At 45.6% G+C, this 22,213-nt stretch overlaps 1 protein-coding gene across 1 annotated transcript in view; it reads right to left on the bottom strand.

Annotated features, from left to right (window-relative positions):
* PAPPA2 (pappalysin 2) overlaps positions 1-22,213 on the bottom strand; it is a 126,358-nt gene that overhangs the window by 46,425 nt on the left and 57,720 nt on the right. Inside the window, exons 10-14 of the mRNA XM_081194270.1 lie at positions 15,412-15,605; positions 14,121-14,252; positions 9,630-9,765; positions 8,132-8,342; positions 658-829 (exon numbers count right to left, since the gene is read on the bottom strand). Of these exons, the coding sequence (XP_081050396.1) occupies positions 658-829; positions 8,132-8,342; positions 9,630-9,765; positions 14,121-14,252; positions 15,412-15,605 (845 nt within the window). The remainder of the gene's footprint in view (positions 1-657; positions 830-8,131; positions 8,343-9,629; positions 9,766-14,120; positions 14,253-15,411; positions 15,606-22,213) is intronic.

A 22,213-nucleotide genomic window follows, 5' to 3' on the forward strand; every position in this document is an offset into this window, starting at 1 on the left:
AATATTTCGGTCTCGCCTTTTTTTCTTTTCTTTTCTTTGCCAAACATTAAAATATTTTTGGCAGGGAGCAATGTGGTAACTGGAGAAAAAGAATGGGAAAGTGAGAGAGAACAGGGGTCACTCAAAGGCAGCAATCATAACTGGAGACCATTCGAAAAAGCACATGAAGCTACAATGATAAGCTTCATGCAGGTCTTCAAGCCTATCTTTACAACCATAAAGTCCACACATTTTTGTTTCCTTCATCACAGCCACCACCTGTGAAACATTGCCACAAGACCCCTTTGTACTGTACAACGTACCGTATTTTTCGCTCTATAAGACGCACCAGACCTAATTTTTGGAGGAGGAAAACAAGAAAAAAAATATTCTGAATCTCAGAAGCCAGAACAGCAGTGAAAGCAGCAATCCCTCTTGCTGTTCTGGCTTCTGGGATAGCTGCACAGCCTGCATTCGCTCCATAAGATGCACACACATTTCCCCTTACTTTTTAGGAGGGAAAAAGTGAGTCTTATAGAGCAAAAAATACGGTATCTACTGAGTACACTGGGAAAGATAAATAACTGGTGGGATTGCAGTGGCAAGGCCTCTCTGGAAGCCCCATCTACCCTCTTGCTGAAGCATGCCTGCAATAACATCACAACCCCATGTACCCACCTGTCCTGGGCGCAGCAGCTGCCCATGGCTGGCGTGGAGGACAAAGCCCTTTTCGCAGGCAACAGCACACTCCATATGCCCCTGGCTGCTGGGACTGCAGTTGACAGCAGCAGCATGATGGATAAATGGCTGCACACAGCTGCCAACCTCTCCACAGGTGTGTTGGGTGCAGCTGCGGAGAGAAAGGGAGGAGAATCAAAATGCAGCTTCCTGTATTGCAAGGTGGGACCGCATCCTCCTCTTAGCACTGTGACAAAACAAGCTTGACACAAGGGAACGCAGAGTGTCACCCATACAACCCTAGCATCAACCGTATTTTTAATCTGAATTTCCAGAACCCCCTCGGTGTGGCATCAAAGAAGGAGGAGAAGTGAGAACATGAGGCTTTTCTCCCCTTGGAGCAGCCTGGCAGAATTAACAGATCCAGGATCCTTAACTATGTTGTTCAGTTTTTTGGCAAGAAACAGCTGAAGATTCTGTTACACACAGGGAGGGGTTACTTGAGACAAAAGGTGATCGAGTCTCTGCCTGCCACTGGTAGGAAGTGATAATGGCATAAGGCTGATTCCAGAGGGCAGAAGCAGATGTCCAAGATGCTCATAGAAGTTTCTTATCTCAAGTTAGAGAGGGATGTCTTAGAAACATAGGTGAATATGCCACAGAACCATCACCACAGAGTAGAAGAAGAGTTTGGATTTGATATCCCACTTTGTGGTTCGAGGACCCGACCCAGGCGAAGTGAAATAAAGACACAGGGACACGTGATATAAGGTTAATGGGCTAGAAAAGGCCACAACTTTATTGGTTACAGCAATTAAAAGGTATTGGCTTAGGCATTGGATCGAAACAAGTGGGTTATTCACCAGTAGGTGGAGCCTGTTGATGCTAATCCAACTATAGGCTCACCCCTGCTGTCACCGAGGGTCGTGCCAAGGCCTCCCGCCAAGCAGGCATCGGACGGAATACACGACCCCCAGATTCCTTTAACGGAATACCCCTAAAAATTGAAGGCATAGGCGATGGCCACACCTAGCACTTCCACACACCGCAACACATTATTCCAATGCCTGACCTACCCACCAATACCACAAAAGTTGTGACGATTGCTACGAGGTAGGCGAAAAAAACAAAAAGCCTAGTGCCAAATGGAAAAACTCCTACCAGGCCCCCCAGGCAACCAGGGTGACCAACCTAAGGTCCATAGCAAGGCCAAAATCCTAAGCCCTAACTAAAAGGGAGTGGAGGGTGGGTGACTCGGGATAAACGAAGGAAGAATGGGGCCGGGGAAGGCTGGCGCTGCAGCAAAATGCTGCTGAACACGCCCCCTCCGTGGCTCCTGGTTGGATGGCCACCGAGGGGGCGTGAGCGCCAACCAGGTGAGCGGGCGGGCAGGGGGCCACGCCCCCTGCTAGCCGGAGCTCGAACCACAACCCCTCCCCTCCCTTTCAGGGAGGAGAGTCTTTATCAGTACCCTAAGGAGTCTCAAAGCGGCTAACATTCTCCTTTCCCTTCCTCCCCCACAACAAACACTCTGTGAGGTGAGTGGGGCAGAGAGACTTCCGAGAAGTGTGACTAGCCCAGGGTCACCCAGCAGCTGCATGTGGAGGAGCAGGGAATCGAACCTGGTTCACCAGATTACGAGTCCACCGCTCTTAACCACTACACCACACTGGCTCTAGTATTTTAAGTCCATACCATATTTGCATAATAGATGAGTGGTGCCCCAGGTGGAGAGAAGGACATTATCCTGATGGAATGCAAAAGGCTATTGATTAAGTTACTGGCAGATGTGTAGGTTTGGCCAGCCAAACAGAAGGAAGTTCCACATGATCAAGTCTAATTAATGACAGGATAGAGTTGTGTACTTGTGCCAGCAGCTGGCAAAGGCCTTAGGTCCCAGATTAGGCATCAGGATACAACTAAATTTATGCCCTCCCCTTTCACTAACAGCAGATCCCTTTCAGATCCCTTTCACTGACAGCAGTCAGCCTGCACCAAAATACATTTTCTCTTTGTGCTTGCAAAGAGCCCACACTCATTGCAGTGTCACCTGTAGAGCAGAGCTAAGAGCCAATGAGTTCTGGAACATGTGCTGAGTGCCAGCTGAACTAAGCACCTCAGTAAACACTAACTTCATTTCAGAATTTAATGAACCGCTGCTCAAGCGCCAATAATGTACGTCTCTCCCAGCTCCCTCAAACTCCACATTTCTTCCTAATGTTTAGTGCAAGTTGTATACAAGTTATATGTGACACAGGGCATTCTTTCTGTGATTTAGTTTTGGCTGGTGGGTTCACAGTGTGTGATTACTCCAACACTTTTTTATATCAAATGTGCTGATTCTGTGCCCTCCCTCCACCAATACCCCATGCCCTGCTGGCAAGTTATTCCCCGAGGGCGCTGCCCATGAGAGACTATACTGGTATCCTTTAACTTTCAATCCCTTATTTGCATATGTGGACCTGAGTGAAAACTATCTACGGTATCTCCCTGCTGGCCCAGGGTGAGAACTTCAGTACATAACATGCTGGGCTCACGCTGCACAACCAGCAGGGCCTGATCTCAATGAGCGAGCAAGTCTACACAGGTAACCTGGTCCTAAGTTGTTATAGGAAAGGACTTAAATTTTGATGGACCAAGCCTGTATTACTTTACGTTAAACCACTTATCATAACTTACTGATTTAAGCCAGAGATGCCAACTTCTAAATACCAGGGGGTCAGGTGGGAGGATGATTCTGTTCTTTCGAATCATGGAATTGTATTTTGCTACATAAATTTACAAGATGGTGGCGTGAAGCCTTTTCTCTAAGTCAGGGGTAGTCAACCTTTTTATACCTACCATCCCCAATGCATCTTTCTTGATGGTAAAATTTCCTTACCGCCCACCAGTGCTCAATGGAAGAAGGAGTCAGCTAGTGACGTAGAAGTCCCTACTGCCCACCTAGAATCCTGAAACGGCCACTAGTGGGCAGTAGGGACCTATGTCACGACTCAATTGAATTGTTATTTTGGAAGCTTAACTATAGTTTGGAGACAAACCATGGTTTGCAACTGGCCAGAATTGTAACTGCGCTTTGACGTGCATTTGCAAACGGTTGATTGTGCAGACTAGTTTTGAGTGATGACTCAATTAACAATTACCAAAATGGCCACCACAAAGATGAGAGGAAGTAGTGCCTGCTGTACACCTGATAACTGAAAGAACAGGTGTGTGTGTTTTTTTAAAAAAGTTATTTTTAATACAAATTATTATAAAAGTAAAAAAACACTATCTTAGTAGCAATATTCTTTCTTCTCTGTCACACGGGAAGGAATACAGCTTCTAATATGCTAGTTATGATGTTTGCATAATCTAAAAGTAATTGGTCTTGACTTGCTGTTATGAGGGACAATAGAGAGCACCACCACCCGGAAAACAGAAGAAGAGGAAGTTCTGAAGGAGGGAAGCAGCCGGGGACCTGCACAGAATCAGCTTAGCAATGGACAGCCACGATGGAGCCCCCCTGGATCCAAACCATATGTGTAGAAAGAGCATTGCCAAGACTAGTAGTCCAACACTGAAAAGGAACAGACTGTTTTGAAAGGGTTTCCTTTTGGGGGAGGGGGAGAGGCAAGGACAAGTGAAAATGGCAAGAAAAGGGACCGCAAGACAAAATATTTCTTTTCTCCCTACACGCAGACATGTTTATGAAGTGAGAAATGGTTTTAGGGCAGCTGCTAAAAATTCTTTCACTAGCTTAGATTTCCATTTGCTTCTTTTTAATATATATTTTACAAGCACATGTGTTTGTCAAATCGTTGAGCTTCTGGGGACTTCAACAAGGATCAAATGCAATACAGATCTCCCCCTCCCACCCACACTTCCTCAAGACTCCATTACTGCAATGAGCTCTTCGTGAGGCTACGCTTGGGCCTAGTCTGGAGGCCGCAGCTAGACGGTGGATGGGGGACAGACGATTACCAGCACTGAACTCCAGTGCTCAAAAGCATGCACTGGCTGCTCATATGCTACTGGGCCATGTTCAAGGTCTTGTATTAACTTACAAGGAGCCAGTGTGGTGTAGTGGTTAAGAGCGGTAGACTCGTAATCTGGTGAACTGGGTTCGCTTCCCCATTCCTCCACATGCAGCTGCTGGGTGACCTTGGGCTAGTCCCACATCTCTGATGTCTCTCAGCCCCACTCACCTCACAGTGTGTTAGTTGTGGGGGAGGAAGGGAAAGGAGATTGTTAATAATAATAATAATAATAATTTATTATTTATACCCCGCCCATCTGGCTAAGTTTCTCCAGCCACTCTGGGCTCTTGTTAGCTGCTTTGAGACTCCTTCGGGTAGTGATAAAGCGGGATATCAAATCCAAACACATCTTCTTAACTAACCCCTCCTCTCGCTGACTAATCCCTGATGTATTCAGGGGAGTCACTGTTGGTTCCATGGCTCAGATGCCCAGCTTGTATCCACCAGGACCCATGCATTTAGGCTCAGCAAGAGAGGGGAGAATTGCATCTGGCAACCTGAAAAGCTTGCGCTGACAGACCAATGGCCATAGCACTACACTGACTTCCTCTCCAGGTGTGGGGCAGGAGAAGGATGTGGCTCCCTGCCAAAAGCAGGGTTTGAGGGCACTGCTAATCAGCTGAGCTTGCAAAGTCCTGTGCCTTTGCCTACATGGTTTAATTTCAAGGCCAAGGAAGTGGGGTTTGCAGGTGCTGCCAGAAAGTGGCACTTGCCTGTGTACCTTTGCCTGTGCCATTTGGCTTCAAGCACAGGTGGTACTGTGGTCTAAACCACTGAGCCTCTTGGGCTTGCCAATTGGAAGGTCGGTGGTTTGAATCCCCACGGCAGGGTGAGCTCCCGTTGCTCGGTCCCTGCTCCTGCCAACCTAGCAGTTCGAAAGCACACCAGTGTGAGTAGATAAATAGGTACTGCTGTGGCGGGAAGGTAGACGGCGTTTCCGTGCACTCTGGCACTTATCATGGTGACACGTTGCGCCAGAAGTGGTTCAGTCATGCTGGCCATGTGACCTGGATGTTTGTCTGTGGATAAACACCGGCTCCCTTGGCCTCAAAAGTGAAATGAGCACTGCACCCCATAGTTACCTTTGACTGGACATTACCGTCCAGGGGTCCTTTACTTTTACCTAGATCTCAGGGTAAAGGGAGGTAAAGGGACCCCTGACCATTAGGTCCAGTCGTGACTGACTCTAGGGTTGCAGTGCTCGTCTCGCTTTATTGGCCAAGGGAGCCGGCGTACAGCTTCTGGGTCATGTGGCCAGCATGACTAAGCCGCTTCTGGTGAACCAGAGCACCGCACGGAAACGCCGTTTACCTTCCCGCCAGAGTGGTACCTATTTATCTACTTGCACTTTGGCGTGCTTTCGAACTGCTAGGTTGGCAGGAGCAGGGACCGAGCAATGGGAGCTCACCCCGTCGCGGGGATTCGAACTGCTGACCTTCTGATTGGCAAGCCCTAGGCTCTGTGGTTTAACCCACAGCGCCACCCACGTCCCTTGATCTCAGGGTGCTTCACAACATAAAATCACAATATAAAAAACAGAAAATACAGAATGAAAAGAAAAACAAAGCAAACCCCTCTTTCACAATACATTTCAAAAGGGCATAGGATGTCAACCAGTCAAAGGCCTGGTTAAAGAGGAATGTTTTTGCCTAAAGGTGTATCACAAAGGTGCCGGCCAAAGCTTCTTGAGGAGAGCATTCTACAAATGTACTGCACACTTTCTTTTACCATACCTGCTCTGATTATATGTGTCTGGAATTTTGAATACCCCATTAACACTGGGGTTCTTTTATATGGGACATATATATGTTGTGGCAGTGACAAAGAGGTTTTCTTTCAAGTAAGTGCTGGTCTCCACAGCTTCACTTAAAAAAAAAAAGCTTTTAAACTCCCACTGAGCATGTCCAAACACTGGACACTCCCAAAGTGGCTCTATAGTTCCCCTTGTTTACATTTTTGGTTTACTTACAGCATCTTTGGCATGTGCCTGAAATACATAATGACCAAAGAGTCTCCAAATTGTGTTTTGCAAGCTAAGTGAGTTCTTTTATACAAATTTTAAAGTGCAAGCTGTAGCCCTCCATGAGCGCCCGCTGTTCTCTGAGTGAAACCGAACCTAGTTGGGCTTCATGGAATTTCCCAGGTATCAGGGAAGAGGGGACACAAAGGCTATTTATTTTTCATTCCAAGCATCTGTTCCCACTTCTGCTTTGGGAGCATGGGCTTCTAATCCCCCATTCCAGAGTGACTTCCTCTGCAACAAGCTTTACAAAAAGGGTTGTGTGGTACAGTGGTGCCTCGCAAGACGAAAAGAATCCGTTCTGTGATTCTCTTCGTCTAGCGGTTTTTTCATCTTGCAAAGCAAGCCCATTGAAGGATTAGCGGATTAGCGCTATTAGCGGCTTTTAGAGGCTTTTAGAGGCTTATCTGCTGATCAGATCAGCTGATAAGCGGCTTAGCGCTATTAGCAGCTTTTAGAGGCTTTTAGCGGCTTATCTGCTGATCGGATCAGCTGATAAGCGGCTTAGCGGCTTAGAAAAAAGGGGGGGGGAACCAGCAGGAACTCGCAAGACATTGTCGTCTTGCGAAGCAAGCCCATAGGAGATTTGTTTTGCGAAGCACCTCCAAAACGGAAAACTCTTTCGTCTAGCGAGTTTTCCATCTTGCGAGGCATTTGTCTTGCGGGGCACCACTGTACAAAGAAGCCATGAATGGGTAAAGGGGAATAAGCACTGACCAAGACTGCATGCAGTGAAAATAAATCCCCTTTACTCCAGTTGCAGAGCAGCCTGCAGCTGAACCACAATCCATGTGATCTTGCCCCAAATGGATGTGATCTTGCCCAAAAATAGCACCAACGGCAGCGCTGCTTCTCTGCCATTGGCAGAGGGGGTGGGGCAGGTGGGGCACCTGTGGAAGTGCCACCCGAGGGGTTTCTGCAGTTCCCTCCCTCATCGTTATATGGTGCAGTTTTCCTGTTGTCTTCTGTACCCAGCACGAACTCTAAAGCTCTTGATGGCCTGATTGCACCATGCTTTTCTGCTATTGTATTCCAATATGCTCCTGGTGGTCCCCCCCACACCTTTATCAACTCAAGTTGCCCCAAAGTTTCCTGCTCTCTTAAAAAAACACTCTGCTGTTGTCTCTTATGCCTTCTGGAACATGAAGTTAGTACTTCTCCCTCACCTCTGACTTAATCCCTCAGCCCCTTCTTACACACTTACCCTGGATTTGCCCACAGGACAGAGCAGCTCCTGATGGCTACTCTCCACTTTCTCAGCAAGGGAATAAAATAGCAGTGCAATCCTAACCATGTCTACTTGGAAGAAAGTCTTACTGAATTCAGAGGGGCTTGCTTCTTGCCAATCCAAGGCAAGGAGCGTCAGGATTACAGCCTTAAGCAACTGTCTCTTTGCAGGGGTTTGACGTGACAATACCAAATCCTGAAGAGTTACCTGAGTCTCTGGCGGCCATGCCCCTCGTGCTCTGGGAGGCAGTTGCTCGGGTTGGGAGGGTCTGGTGGCGAACGTGTCCGCAAGGCCACCGCAGAGATGCCCACGGAGAGGGAGGAGAAGTTGAGCAGGGCGGATGTGATTTGGCGGAAGGAAACGTTGTCACTTAAGTTGATGACCAGTGGATTCTGCTGGCACGACAGCTCATACGTTGCTAAAGGTGATTAAGGAACAAAGTAACTTTGGGTCCCTGTGAAGTCCCTCTAAATTAGAGAAGATAAGCCCTCTGAGTCTCTCCTCCGACTGGATTGAGATTTGTCTCTATTTCCCAGGAAAAATAGGTGAAACCTGGAAACACCTCAAAGCCAAGCCAAGGGTTCAGAGTGATGCCACATACACCCTGCCATTCTCCTTGGCCAACTTCCACTGCCTCACAGTGGCCAAACACTTGCCCCTTCCCCTTCCCTTCATTCAATGGTGAAGGGAACAGTGATAAAAGCACAGGAGGAGGAAAGAGAAGGAAGCAGCATGCAGAGAGGTCCCTAAAGACATCCAGCACAGTACCAATCTTTCTCCACAACATGTAGCTGCAAGGGAGTTCAGTATGTTTTGTGTCACACATGGGCAACAGTAAGGCCCAAAGGCCATGCCAGCGCCCCACAAGAAACTAGTATGTGATTTTAGAAAACACACCAGGATCTTCTGCTATGAAACAGGGCTTGGGCAGCAGAGCTTCACAGCTTCCTCAGTCGACACGCAACTGTGGGAAGAGTTCCAAGGCAAGTAGGAAGTCTGAAAACCACTGTTCTGAAGGAATGCAATGCCCTGTCAACAAAGTAGCAAGTAATATAGCGCATTTGTGAAAACCCTTCTTCTCTATGAAGCAATTTATACAGGCAGGGGCACAGTGAGGGCTATGCTGTTTCAGACTACAGGTAGGGCTCCAATGTTTCAATGCTCCCCTCCCTACACACATTTTTAAAACTCCATAACTCTACAAAGCTATCAAGAAAAGCGTTCTAGGCTAAACTCTTCCCAGGCAAGCTAGTTCTTTATGTGCAAGGGGTCTCGGTGGGAAGCAGCCAGACGTTCAAGCCACCACAGGTGGTCTGAAAGGAGGCAGCACAGCAACAGACACATCTGACTCGTGGTTTTGCTTTCCACTGAATTGTACACACATATTTCTTTCTTCCCAGCTCCATTGTGGTCTCTGGTCAAACAGGTTTTGCAGGTCTTATAAAAAACACTTTAAAAACTATTTAACAGAGGCAAAAACAGAATTAACGTATACATCATAAGCAATGATTCTGCTGCCAAACCGCCTACAGCTCCCAGGGAGTGAGGGGAGGGTGGAAATAAACAACACTCCTGTCTGTCTGAAGTCCACTAAAATAACCTTGCTCTTTACAAGAAGGAAATGGTAAAAATGGCAAATAAATGTTAGAACCTAATGACACACAAGAACCTGGATAAAAACCAAACTCACTGATTGCACACTCACCAAGGAAGTGGCTGTGCCCACTGATGTCACCCAGCTGAACTGTCACAGTAGACTTAGGCTGGTCATCCATGGTAGTGCCATCGGACACCAGGAAAACAAAGAGTGAGGTAGCTATGCTGGGTCTGTTGAAGCACACCTGGGCTCCAGGATACCGCAAAGGAGGAGTGCATTATGGAGTGTGGGGGAAAAACAGGTACGTTACATAGATAGGTAAACAAGCAGAAACCCTCCCCTACTGTATTCCTCACCCCAACTGGCACTGGCCAGCAACCCTGAAGTTCTTCTTTGTTCCACTTGGCTCATTTGCTCTCTGGGTTGTCTTCTGAAAGATCCCTTAAGCAGGGCTGGTGCTCTTCTATGGGGAACTTGGCACATACTCTGCTACTACATGGCAACCCCCGCTCTTCCTCAAGAAAGCCCAACTAATAAAGGACCGCATACAGTACAGTGATATGTAATCAATTAGATTTTAAGGTAAGTGATGCATCGTTTCAGGCAACTGAAACTTATTACAGGGCAACACTTCCTGTATTGGTAAATGGACAAGCCCAGCTGGTCACAGATCATTCTAAGAATCCCCTAAATTTTAAACATCAACAAGCTGTAGTGTCTTCATCTGATGCTCACGAAGCTGTTTGCCAAAATCCATCTTTTCCATTTCAACTCTGCAGCAGTATCAGTGAACACTTCAAGGTTATCAAGACCCCCATCTCTGAACCAAAGAGGAAAGGAAATGGGCCGCGTGTCCACAGAATCACCTTCACCTTTGGGCGGGGGGAACTGAATCCCTATTTTATCTCATGCAGGTGGTTGAGCACTTCTTGCCATCTCTTGGTCATTTTTTAAAAGAAATGCACAATTGTTGTTGTTGTTGTTACTGCTGCTGTTGTTGTTTAGTTCAACAACAAATTCCCCAATCCATAAATTCTGCCGGTTCTCAGTAAACAAGGTAACTAGGGCATTCACACCAGTTAGTGTAACTTAGCTATTCTCTTAATAAATTTATCCGACTGCTTTATTAGATTTTAAGCATAAACATCATCAACAGAACTGGTAACAGTTATTTGATACTTTGCTACACAATGGTAACGATTCTGTATTCACTGCGGAATAGTCCAGTGGTAGAACAGGAAATGATCTATTGACTTACTGCAAAACAGAGGGCAGAAGAAGAGACATGGAAACTTTGAGAAGTTCTGTTCCATGAGCCTTGCCAGGTCCTGCCTGATTCACCCCTTCCATCCTTAGGGCACTTACTGCCTTCACTTGTTTCAACTTACTGTCCCAACAGAGAAAAATGGTACAAATCTGTGGAACACTTCCTCCCTACGAGGCCACAATGACCAACCATTCTGAATAATTTGGGGGTCTCCGGAACCTCAACTATATCCAAGCTTTAGCATTCGTGAGGGTTCAGTAGGAACCCTTGTGAAGGTCCAGCCTCTTTCTAGGCAAGCAAGAGGATGGCCATGAACCCTAGTTGGAACCTGCCAAGATCCCATAAGAGGTTGCTCAAATGAGTAGGTTCACGGCACTCTAATCTTCCTCAGATGCAACAGCAAACCATAGTTTTGTCAAATTGGGAAATAATTATTATGCTGTTTATGTCAGAGGGAGAGGGAGAATGCAAGCACATTCCTGATCCTGTAAATCAGCCTTTCCCAACCTTGGGTTTCCAGATGTTGTTGAACTACCACACGCATCATCCACAGCCAACAGGAGAATCAGTCAGGGATGGTGGAAGTGGTAGTCCAATAACATCTGGGAACCCAGGGTTGAGAGAGGCTGCCTGTTGTCTAAATGCAGCCCGCCTCTGTCTTCTCTACCGAATCTACTTCCCCCACTTCTCAAAATTCAGCATCACAGCCCAAAGCCATTTTCTTTTAGATTTACCTAGGCATTTCAATAGATTTTACTGATTCACAGCACAGTCCTATCCACATGCCCAATGAATGTTCTACTGGCTTCAACACAGACTAAGTTGCAAGCCCTGCTGAGTTCAACAGAACCTACTTCCAGTTAAATATCTGCAGGGTTCTGCTGTTAATGGAACAAGTTTTAATCCATTTGAAGAGTTTTATCTGCTGTTTTCTTGTTTCAGTTTGCATTTGTTTTATGTTGCAGCACAGCACCCTGAAATCTAATATGACGGAAGGGTGATATAAAGTGTTTTAACATAAAATAAAGGGAGGTGAGGCGAGGGGAAGAAACAGACATTTTTATTGCTTGGCCATAAATTTATGGATGGAAAATAATAAAGTATGCAAGCAGTGCCAAAAGTGAGAGTTTTTAATATAAACATCCATGGATGAAGGGAGCCGACCATGAAATGTAATAAAACTAGAACGTGCTTTAATCTCTGGTGAAGAGTGGAACGCAAACCTCCCGCAAGTTCTGCAGAAAGGGAGCATTCTCCTTTGTTACTGCCCCCAAGGAGCGAATGCCGGGAAGCTGCTCCATCACGTTCACTGCTGAGACAAGCAGGAGAGATTGGGGTGCGGGTGGGCAGGTCATGACATAAGGAAAGAGAAACAAGCAAAGAGGCAAGATGTGTTGACAGTCAGCAGCTTTGACTATTTGGGCCTCATTTGAATATTTTTAAATATTTTGGTGGCATAATCATAATGCTGGCTTTTTCACTTTTAATACCATTATGATATAGTTTTGCTGCTTTGTAAGGGTTTTTTAAAAAGTTTATTTTATTATATGCTGTGGTTGCAAATTGCTTTAGGAAGGCTTGTCATGAAAAGCAGTACACAAATGTATTAAATAAATTAGGGAAAAAATAAATAGATATCATTCTTTTTAATGGTTTGGACACATTTACAGAAGGTTGGATTTATTAATGGCCATTAGATTTGACAGCTGACTAGAAAGACAGCTTGCCTATCTGTACCAAATGTGCTTCCCATGGTCATATATTTGGGTACTGCACTGTGAAGTCCATAAAACTCAGGTGTAAATACGTGCAAATAAGGACACGTCTTAAGGACACTACAGTCTCTGTCATGCCTCATTCCAAAGGAACACAAATGCTGCTTGGGTGCCAGACCCCTGGAATCTTCCTACTGCTCAGCAGAGACTGGGGTGTCTGGTGACAGCACCTTCCCATCTCCAAAACTTTTTAGAGCTCCTCACTTTGTGTAGAGGGAGAGCTAATCTCACTTGCATGTGGCCTAGGGGAGAGGGGAGACTGCCTTCCCACCCAGTGCCTTCTGCCTAAATGTAAAAAGGCCCACAAGGTGGCTTCCCAAGAAATAAAGAAAACAATAAAAACTGAAACCAAGTGAAAACAGCAGTGCCTGGTGAGGTCAATAATGAAGGCACCTGAAGAACATGTCTAGGTAGGGCATTCTACAGTAGGGGAATCAGATCCTTCACTGGTTGTCTTACCACGTGGGCAAGTTTTTACTGGAAAAGCTGGCCCTCCCAAGATCCTGATCTCAGACTCTTACAGGTCAAAAAATTGTGCTTGACCATGAAGCAAGAAGATCTTTTGTGACTGTTACAATATGTTTACCATAGTGAAGCCCAGTGAATGACCTGGTTACCATGTTCTGAATCAGCTGAAGTTTCTGAATGGATTTTATAACCAGAATCTTACTAGAGAATGGATAACTGTGACATGATTGTGTTTATGCAGAGAAGGTCCCAGTCAGTGGGCTACTGAGAAGACGCTAGATGTTATTTAGCAAAGATAGGTGTGTGCCAAGCCTTCAGGATGTCAACACCACGCTGCAACAACTGAAACTCATATGAGAGAAAAGAACAGGTCTAGTACATCCTGTACTTTATCCAAAGTTACATCCAAGTTGGAGCAGATTTGAGTGGTTTTATCCCTGGAGCTCTCATTGCATGGCATTTGTGCAGACACAACTGTAGTGGTGAAGTAAGCTTTCTTTGTCAATACAAGACTAGGCCCCAAAGCAGACTCGAGTATGCATTTGACAGACTCATCCTGGTTCTTTCCCCACTGGCGTTCCAGCCACTGTCCCTGTTCTGTCCATCATGCCACAGAGAACATAACTGTGGGAAAGAATGCCTAGAGATAACTTTGTTTACCGCATGGGTCATCAGTCAGAACTTTGGCAAACTTCTAGCCATGCCAGCAGGAAAATCCCCTAGGGCTATCTGGAAATTTCAAGCTTCCTCAGCTACATGGCAAGCCACGTGAGAGAGGTTCTTGCTTCAAACACCACAGGGCCTGATACCAGTGTGTGAAAATTGGGATCTGAAGGCACTAAGTCTAACCTCCAAGATTCACTTCTGGGAACTGCTGCGGAAAGGAAAATCTCAAGTAAATCTGGAAGGTCCTGCTCAGACCAAACATCTGTAGGATTTTTGAGTTTCTGTGAGACTGGCAAAATGTGCAGAGCACTAGAATAAAACCTTGTGAGGGTTCAGCAAATCCCCACTTTTGGGAAACTGTACATATTATCTGCCACATCCTCTCTATGTACCCTTGATACTCTGAGTGCCCAAAGCACTTACTTTTAGCCAAACTCTATCGTCCAAGAGCATTTTCTCCCTGTCCGCATCTTGAAGGGCACCGTGACTGGTACAAGGGAACCAAGCCGCATGGGGGTGATGCTCCAGTGTGTCCTGGGGGTGAGGCTTGCACACCTGGAAAGGAGGGGTTTTCAGAGCCGGGAGAGGGGGGGGTTGGGAAAGGAAAATAAATTTCAGTCACATTAGAACCAGGGAAATCAGAAACACACAAGTGAAGCTCAGCACAAAACAGTCCCTTAATTGTACCACCAAGTTTGTCGGCAATGAAAAGGGGTGAGGGCATAAAATTCTCCAGTAGTTTAAGTTCTCTTACCACCACTTTTGGTAGTAGCTGTCACTTTCCCCACATGGTCTCTTGGAACAATGCATCTTGTGAGATGGCAAGAATAAAAAAAAAATTAAGGGGGGGGGGAAGCCTATTAAGAGAAATCCTGCTTAGCCCACATCCAGCTTCCCAGAATTCCCTTTGAATGTTTTCATTTTCTGTTAGCCATGGCTGCAACTAACTGGGGTCCAGAGACCTTCCACTTGAGCGTACAAAGCCATATTTTATTCAATCAAACTTCAGCTCCTTTAGCCCAGTACTATCAGCCTGGTGGTAGCTTTCTATGGCTCAGCCCTCACTGAGATGGTAAACCCACACCTGGGCTATACCACTTTGGATTGCTAAAAAAAAGGGGGGGCTCACATCATTGAATCTTCCACCATACAAAAACCTTCACAGAGGACATAAGCCTATCAGGAAGAAAATGAGAGTAGAACCTGGCTGCCTAACATCTAGTTTTCCGGGTGGCAGGAATGTTGTTGTTTTTTATGGCAGAGTCTCCATAAAAGCATGCAAGTCTCCACCTGGTCTCTGAAGCAATAATGGCAAGACACAGGTTGCCCAGGACAAAGTTCATTGCCAGCATTTTGAGATCCTTTAACTGGGGGTGCCTGCAAATTGTGTGCTCTGCCACTGGCTCTATAAGCCTTACCCTCACTTCTAAGAGAGAAACGGGGAAGATCTTCATGACTGCCAAGAACAGACACAGAGGTAGAAGTTCAGGAATGGCTGAAGGTAGGCCTCCCCCATAGACCTCAGTATCTATAGTTGAAAGGTATGCATGTGGGGTTGGAACTTATCCACTGATGTTGCCAGTAAAGTTCAGTTCATCCCAGTTCAGAGCAGAATCAATAGCTGGCAGACTTGGGAAGATCACAGAGGTTTGGGACATGTTCTTCTTCCAGGAATAACATAAGGGCTTGAATATGAAATAAAAATTCCCCTCACCCTCACAAGAGGTTCTCCTGTCACCAGGGAAACTGGGCATGCCTTCTGGTCCTGGTGGGAGGCATAAGCCTCTGATGCCCATTGATCCACGTACTCTTTGGGGGTGTAGAGACCACAATCCACAATGCTGCTGCTTTTCTCAAACGGCTCACAAATGCCGTCGCCATCAGATACATAGCACAGGCTTGGCTCTCCTGCAAATTTGAAAGAACAGCTAAGATGGTGCATTTGCAAATTTATTTTGTGTTATAAAAACACTCATGATACTTTTGTATTCAACATAAGAACAATTCACTAACATATATGCATTTGCCTGCACTCTTTCACTTCTCCCTATAACAGAAATTAGTATCTCCTGGTTTAGAAGACATCTGAAGGCAGCCCTGTTTAGGGAAGCTTTTAATGTTTAATAGATTATTGTATTTTAGTGTTTGGTTGGAAGCCGCCCAGAGTGGCTGGGGAAGCCCAGCCAGATGGGCAGGGTATAAATAAATTATTATTATTATTATTATTATTATTATTATTATTATTATTATTATTATTATTATTATTATTATTATTATTATTATTATTACTATTATTATTATTATTATTAAACCAATTCACTCTTTCTTCCTTTTAAAAGATAATTCAGAGCATGACAACTAAGTTATGTTACATTAGGCTTAGTATATGTTGGATATTTGATTGATCCCTTTTCCATTTACCTCCCCCCGCCCTGCTGCCATTTTTAGTATTTCTTTCCTCTGAATGATTCTATGAATGTTTGTGTCCCACCCCCTCCAGTGTTCCTCTATTACTCTCTAAGGCCTGGGTGGCCAATTTGGGGCACTCGGGCTGATACTGACTTCAGCTTCCATCATCCATGACAGGTGGACATGCTGATGGGAGTTGTCAACCACATTGGCTATCCATGCTCTAAGCACCATGCGCAGCTAGACCCATGTGTGTTCTCCAAATAAAGTGTCCCTGAGGTACATTGATGAAGGTCTATAGTCCATGAGGCAGAAGATACTGGTTTTCTGATATGGAACAAGACAAGGTTCTGAGTATTTTTACCAAGCCTGGCCAATCCAGAAGCTTGATAGGTAAAGGTAAAGGGACCCCTGACCATTAGGTCCAGTCGTGACCAACTCTGGGGTTGTGGCGCTCATCTCGCTTTACTGGCCGAGGGAGCCAGCGTACAGCTTCCGGATCATGTGGCCAGCATGACTAAGCCCCTTCTGGCAAACCAGAGCAGCGCACGGAAATGCCCTTTACCTTCCCGCCGGAGCGGTACCTCTTTATCTACTTGCACTTTGACGTGCTTTCGAACTGCTAGGTTGGCAGGAACAGGGACTGAGCAATGGGAGCTCACCCCATTGCGGGGATTCAAACTGCCGACCTTCTGATCGGCAAGCCCTAAGCTCTGTGGTTTAACCCGCAGCGCCACCTGCGTCCACCAGAAGCTTGATACTGCTTGTCAATTACAAGGACTGATTTTGCACCCTTGTTACCTCCCATACAGGAAGAGAGGTCCGAGACCAAAACTCAGGTAGCCCATGTGACTAATCCCCTGTCTCAGGCTATGCAATTTGCGATTGATGTCCCTGGCACACTTTTTCCTTCTTTCCCCTCCTTCCATAACTTTGTTATTCCTTTATAATGCATTTCTACATACTTATGGGCAGTTGCAGACTAGGCTTAGGAAAACAGAAAACAAAAACTAGAAGTGGATATTCTGAAAACATGCTGTCTGCAGAGAAGAAAGCCTGCTGTTTCTCGGATGCTATTATATATGTGGTAAGCAGTCCTGAATCCCTGACTTTTCAGTGTCTAAAGTGATTTTTAAGTCTGCCCACTGCAACCGTGTGAGGTAGGACTCGAACAGAGGCTGAGAGAAACTACCTTCTCAAGGCCACCAAGAGAGTTCATGGCATCTGTACAGCATCTGAAGCCAAGGAGACCCTGGTCCAAGTCCAACACACTCTCGACTACTTCATACACTGGTCAATGGGAATGTTGCCACTGATTTTAATGGAATGTGGCTTTTACCCAAAATGCTTTATAGACCCATGCCAAATGCTTGACAAATGCTCCAATGGTTCTAATATTTTGAAAATTGCTTCTTTTTTAGAAGAAGAAGAAGAAGAAGAAGAAGAAGAAGAAGAAGAAGAAGAAGAAAGAAATAGCACACACACCCCTTCCTCCAACATTTCCTGATATATAAAGGTAAATGTCAGGGAACTGCCAAACTGCCATCAGAGGCACGGGAGAAGGAGAGGGTCTCTGATTCTGCAGGAGAAGGTCCCAGCGCTAGGGGGAGACTCAGCCGGGAAGAAGGGGAAGAGAATGAGTGTAACACCAGGGATCCAGGAGAGCAACGGGACAGGGAGGTGCAGGGGCTCCAGGACTCTTCGTTGGAAGTTAGTGAGGAGAGCCCAAGCACCCCGCTGCCCACGCCCACCCTGCGCAGGAGACTCCCGCGCAGTGAGAGGCGGAGACGATTGGGCGTCAAACAAATCTTATGTTGGCAACGCTTTAAGAAACGCCCACAGACAGATTCTACGAGTGACTAAGGGCAGCCACGCTGAGATGGGCTGTGCAGTCCGGAGGGTTTAACCAGGCAATCTAATGCTCAAACGGAGCAGGATTACGCACGAGTAACTCCCAACCCATTATAGTAAAGTAAGGTAAAGGACCCCTGGATGGTTAAGTCCAGTCACAGGTGACTATGGGGTGCTGGCCACATGACCCAGAATGTTGTCTGTGGACAAATGCTGGCTCCCTTGGCCTGATATATAAAATGCAACGCCTGCTTTAAGGAAAAGGTTTGCAACACCTTAATCAACTGGCTTCTGAATCTTTGTCAGAACCTGAAGTACCTGCAATGACTTAGATTCTGACAGGGAGGTGGGGACCACCCACAGACCTGCAGAAGTACGAGATCTGGACCCTGAAACTGAACCCCCCAAAAAACAAAAACGGGGGGCTACTGGAATTCAAGACTCCCAACAACTGAGGGAGAACCCCCAGAGATTGCAGCCCCTAATTCAGGCCACAGTGAGAAAGCAATGTCATTGTCCCGAATAGACTAGCATACCAAAACAGTATTTCTGTGTGATGAGCCAGCCTGAGATCTATGGACGAAGGGTGGTATACAAATGGACAAGAAAAGAAACTAGAGACTGAGGAGGAGGAAGAGATATACGCTGAACAGGAGGAGCAGAAAGGAGGGGCTGAAATGTTACAGAAGGCATATGAGAGCCGGAGGCCTGCCAAGATGGATATAAAAGAAAATAAGGATTGGAAGAGGAAAACTTGGTTTGAACTTAGAAATGAGGAATGGAAAGATCTTCCTTTGTGGGGATTTGAAGATCTAGGGTCTATTAATTTGATCAAGGTGGAAGCTGGAGCTTTTGGGACATTTGGATCCAAGAAATAGGATTTGAGCTCCACCTTTAAACAAGGAGGCCTGGCTGGAAGGAATATGGACATTATAGAGAGAGTGCCCCTTCGAGACTGGGTGTTAAATACAAGGGACTTTCAAAGAAGCCGGCAGAAAGGGACTGAGAGAGATTTAAGAGCCTCGGACGTGAGGTTGCCAGGCTGATAATAGATGGACTAATGGACTATGGTTTTGGGATTGAAACCGGGGAAGGGAGGGTGGGGTTTGGAAATCCAAAGGGGGCTTGATCTTCTTTATTCTGTGTTTAATTCTGTGTTGCTATTAGTATAAGAATGGGGAATTCGTGGAAGGGAAATAGGGTCGACCTTAGAAAAAGTTTTTTTTTTATAAATGATTGAGGTATATAAGTTAAAAGTTGATATATTAACTGAACTAAATATAATAATGAATTAAGGTTAAAAATTTAATATAAATAAATATAATAACAAATTAAGGTTAAGAAATTTGAGATAAGAACTTGTTGGATAAATATTTGGACTTGGAATACAAGAAGGGGAGGTGAGGGGAAGTCGCGGAAAAAAGTTATTGAAAATGGGATTGTAAAGGATGAATTCTTTTTTTCTTTTTCTTTTTTCTTTTTGTTTTCTGTATTATTTGAAACTCTAATAAATATTATTTTAAAAAAAACACACAAATGAATGAATGAATGAACGAACGAATGAAATAAAAACTGCCCACCAATGCCCACAGTGTGCTCAGCAAGAAATGATAGAGAGATAATGGAGTGCAAAGATCCAAGCCAGAGTCCTGTCCCTATAGAGGTCTAAATTTTTCATAAAGGGGAAGAGCCTGGGAAGATATGAAAGTACTAAAAACAAGGCAGGTACGTAAACCAGTCAACCCAAACACCAATACTGTCATTAAATTCCACTAAAAAGCCTGAACAAACAGCCTAGTCTTCAGCTAGGTGCTGAAATAAAGAAAACAATAAAATGCAACCGCGTCATAATTGGGAAAAGAATTCCAAACTGGGGTGCCACCACCAAGACAGCTCTCTGAAAGGGCCTCTGCTAAAGATTGTACAGTAGGAGAACGCTCCCAGCAGATCTTAACAAAATGGAAACCCATTTTTTACATCTCTCCATTAGGAGAACTCTCTGTCCATTTTCATGACATTTCTCTAACTGTTAATTTCCACATTTTATTTGAGCTTTCACACAATGTAAGAGCCACTTCCAGAACTATAGTGGAATGTAATGTGTATGGGTTGCTCGTGCGTAAGTTGCCGCCTCTCCAGGCTTTGTTGCCTTGCTAAACCTTTCTGTCTGGACAGCCCTTCACTTCGTGGCTGCCTCAGTCGCTAGCAGAATCCGTCAGTGGGCGTTTCTTAAATCTTTTCCAACATAAAAGTTGTTTGACACCCAGTCTCCTCCTACTCTCTCTGTGCGAAAGTCTTCTGCGCAGGGTGGGCGTGGGTAGCGGAGGACCCGTGCTCTCCCCGCTGGTGTCCGGTGAAGAGTCCTGGAGCCCTCTCGCCAATTCCCCCATCAGCCCCTCTATATCCCTGGTGTTGCGCTGATTTGCTTCCCCATCTGCGGAGCTGCCTCTCTCCCTGCTGGGCCCTTCTCCAGCATCATTTGAGAGCCTTCCCTCCGCCTCTAGCTCTGATGTCAGTTCCCTGACATGGAACTACAGTAGAATACAGAATAAAGTTTAGCACTCATTTCTGTATTATTTGCAAACAGATTGTACCTAGAAGCAAATAACATGGAAATGAAATCAAGGAGGCATCCGAATGTGGAAATTAATTTCATAATTTTATTTCTGGTTTACAATAAAATAAAACCATAAAAACCAGGAAATTTTTGTATTAAAACATACAAGAAGTTAAAATACTGCTATGATAATTTCAGTTACCCTTACATCGGCTGGGTACATGCATGTTCCAGTCATGACAAAAAGGCAAGCTTTTTAGGTACCCGAAATGACTGCGTCTTAGAAGAGTTGGTCATAGAACAAAGCAGAAAGGCTGTGACCCTGGACTTCATATTAATGGGGCCCTGGACCTGGTATGAGATTTAAGTGCTGAACCATTTGGAAGACCAGGTGGCGCTGTGGGTTAAACCACAGAGCCTAGGACTTGCTGATCAGAAGGTTGGCGGTTCAAATCCCCGCGACGGGGTGAGCTCCCGTTGCTTGTCCCTGCTCCTGCCAACATAGCAGTTCGAAAGCACGTCAAAGTGCAAGTAGATAAATAGGTACCACTCCTGCGGGAAGGTAAATGGCGTTTCCGTGCGCTGCTCTGGTTTGCCAGAAGTGGCTTAGTCATGCTGGCCACATGACCCGGAAGCTGTACACCGGCTCCCTCGGCCAATAAAGCGAGATGAGCGCCGCTTTGGTAACGACTGGACCTAATGGTCAGGGGCCCCTTTACCTTTACTTATCATAGTGCTATCAAATTCAACGTACATACAAGTCGATAATTGCCAAGAATATCCAGTGCAATCACATTTGACTTCAAAAGAGGGATATGGTGCTCATTCTCTATTTCCTTAGCTGATTACTTTTCAATCAGTAAATTCTGAAACAAATATATAATCTTCTGTAAAAACCATCATCTTTATAACAGAGATGTGGCCCAGCCAAACGAGACTAAGGATCCTCCACAAGCAAATATCCCTCTTTAATTTAGCAAGGGGTTTATATAATTATGCTTCCTGAACTAGCAAAATTTCTCTTGAGAGTGGTTCCTTAAGCACTTAAAGCATGCATATGGCAATCACAGGTTAGTTTTTGTAATGCTCTTTGGTCTTCTCATGTTACATTAAAACGTATCATGTGGGCTTTGGCATAGTTAATCTCTGCTTTATCCCCCTTGCCAGTTCAAGCAAGGGCAAGTCCATTGCATTAACTCTGGTGCTTGCTCTTAATCTGGAGTATAACTGATGGAAGTCAGAAACCATTGTCTGAACTGCAGTTTAGTAAGTACTTTCAGCAAAAGAAAAAGAAAGGCCGTTCAAGACTGTTGAATGCCTTTCAAGCATCAAAACAGAGGAACATTTCTGTATTTGCCCATGATGTAGAACCTTTAAGTCCCTTTACATCTTGGACTTCCGGGTTGGCGCCATCACCGAATGGCGGACTCCCTCCGAGCTCCGGAGGGAGTCTGCTCGGCAGGGGCTGGGTCCTACCGCACCGGCGATGCGGGGACCCTTAAAAACCACGGGCACGGAGACCGTGGACATGGGGACTCGGCTGGTACCGTTAGCGCCCTCCCGACTCGTGAAAGAGCCTTTTTAAAGGCTACAGATCGGGTGCCGGGGAGCGGCGTGGTGCTGAGAGTCCATCGCTTCCCCTGCCGAGCGCAGCCGCATGCCATTCGTCGGAGAGCGCTGGCTTCTTCTATTGGAAATT

The sequence above is a fragment of the Podarcis bocagei genome, assembly GCF_964188305.1.
Source record: "Podarcis bocagei genome assembly, chromosome: 5".
In the NCBI taxonomy this organism is placed as follows: Eukaryota; Metazoa; Chordata; class Lepidosauria; order Squamata; family Lacertidae; genus Podarcis; species Podarcis bocagei.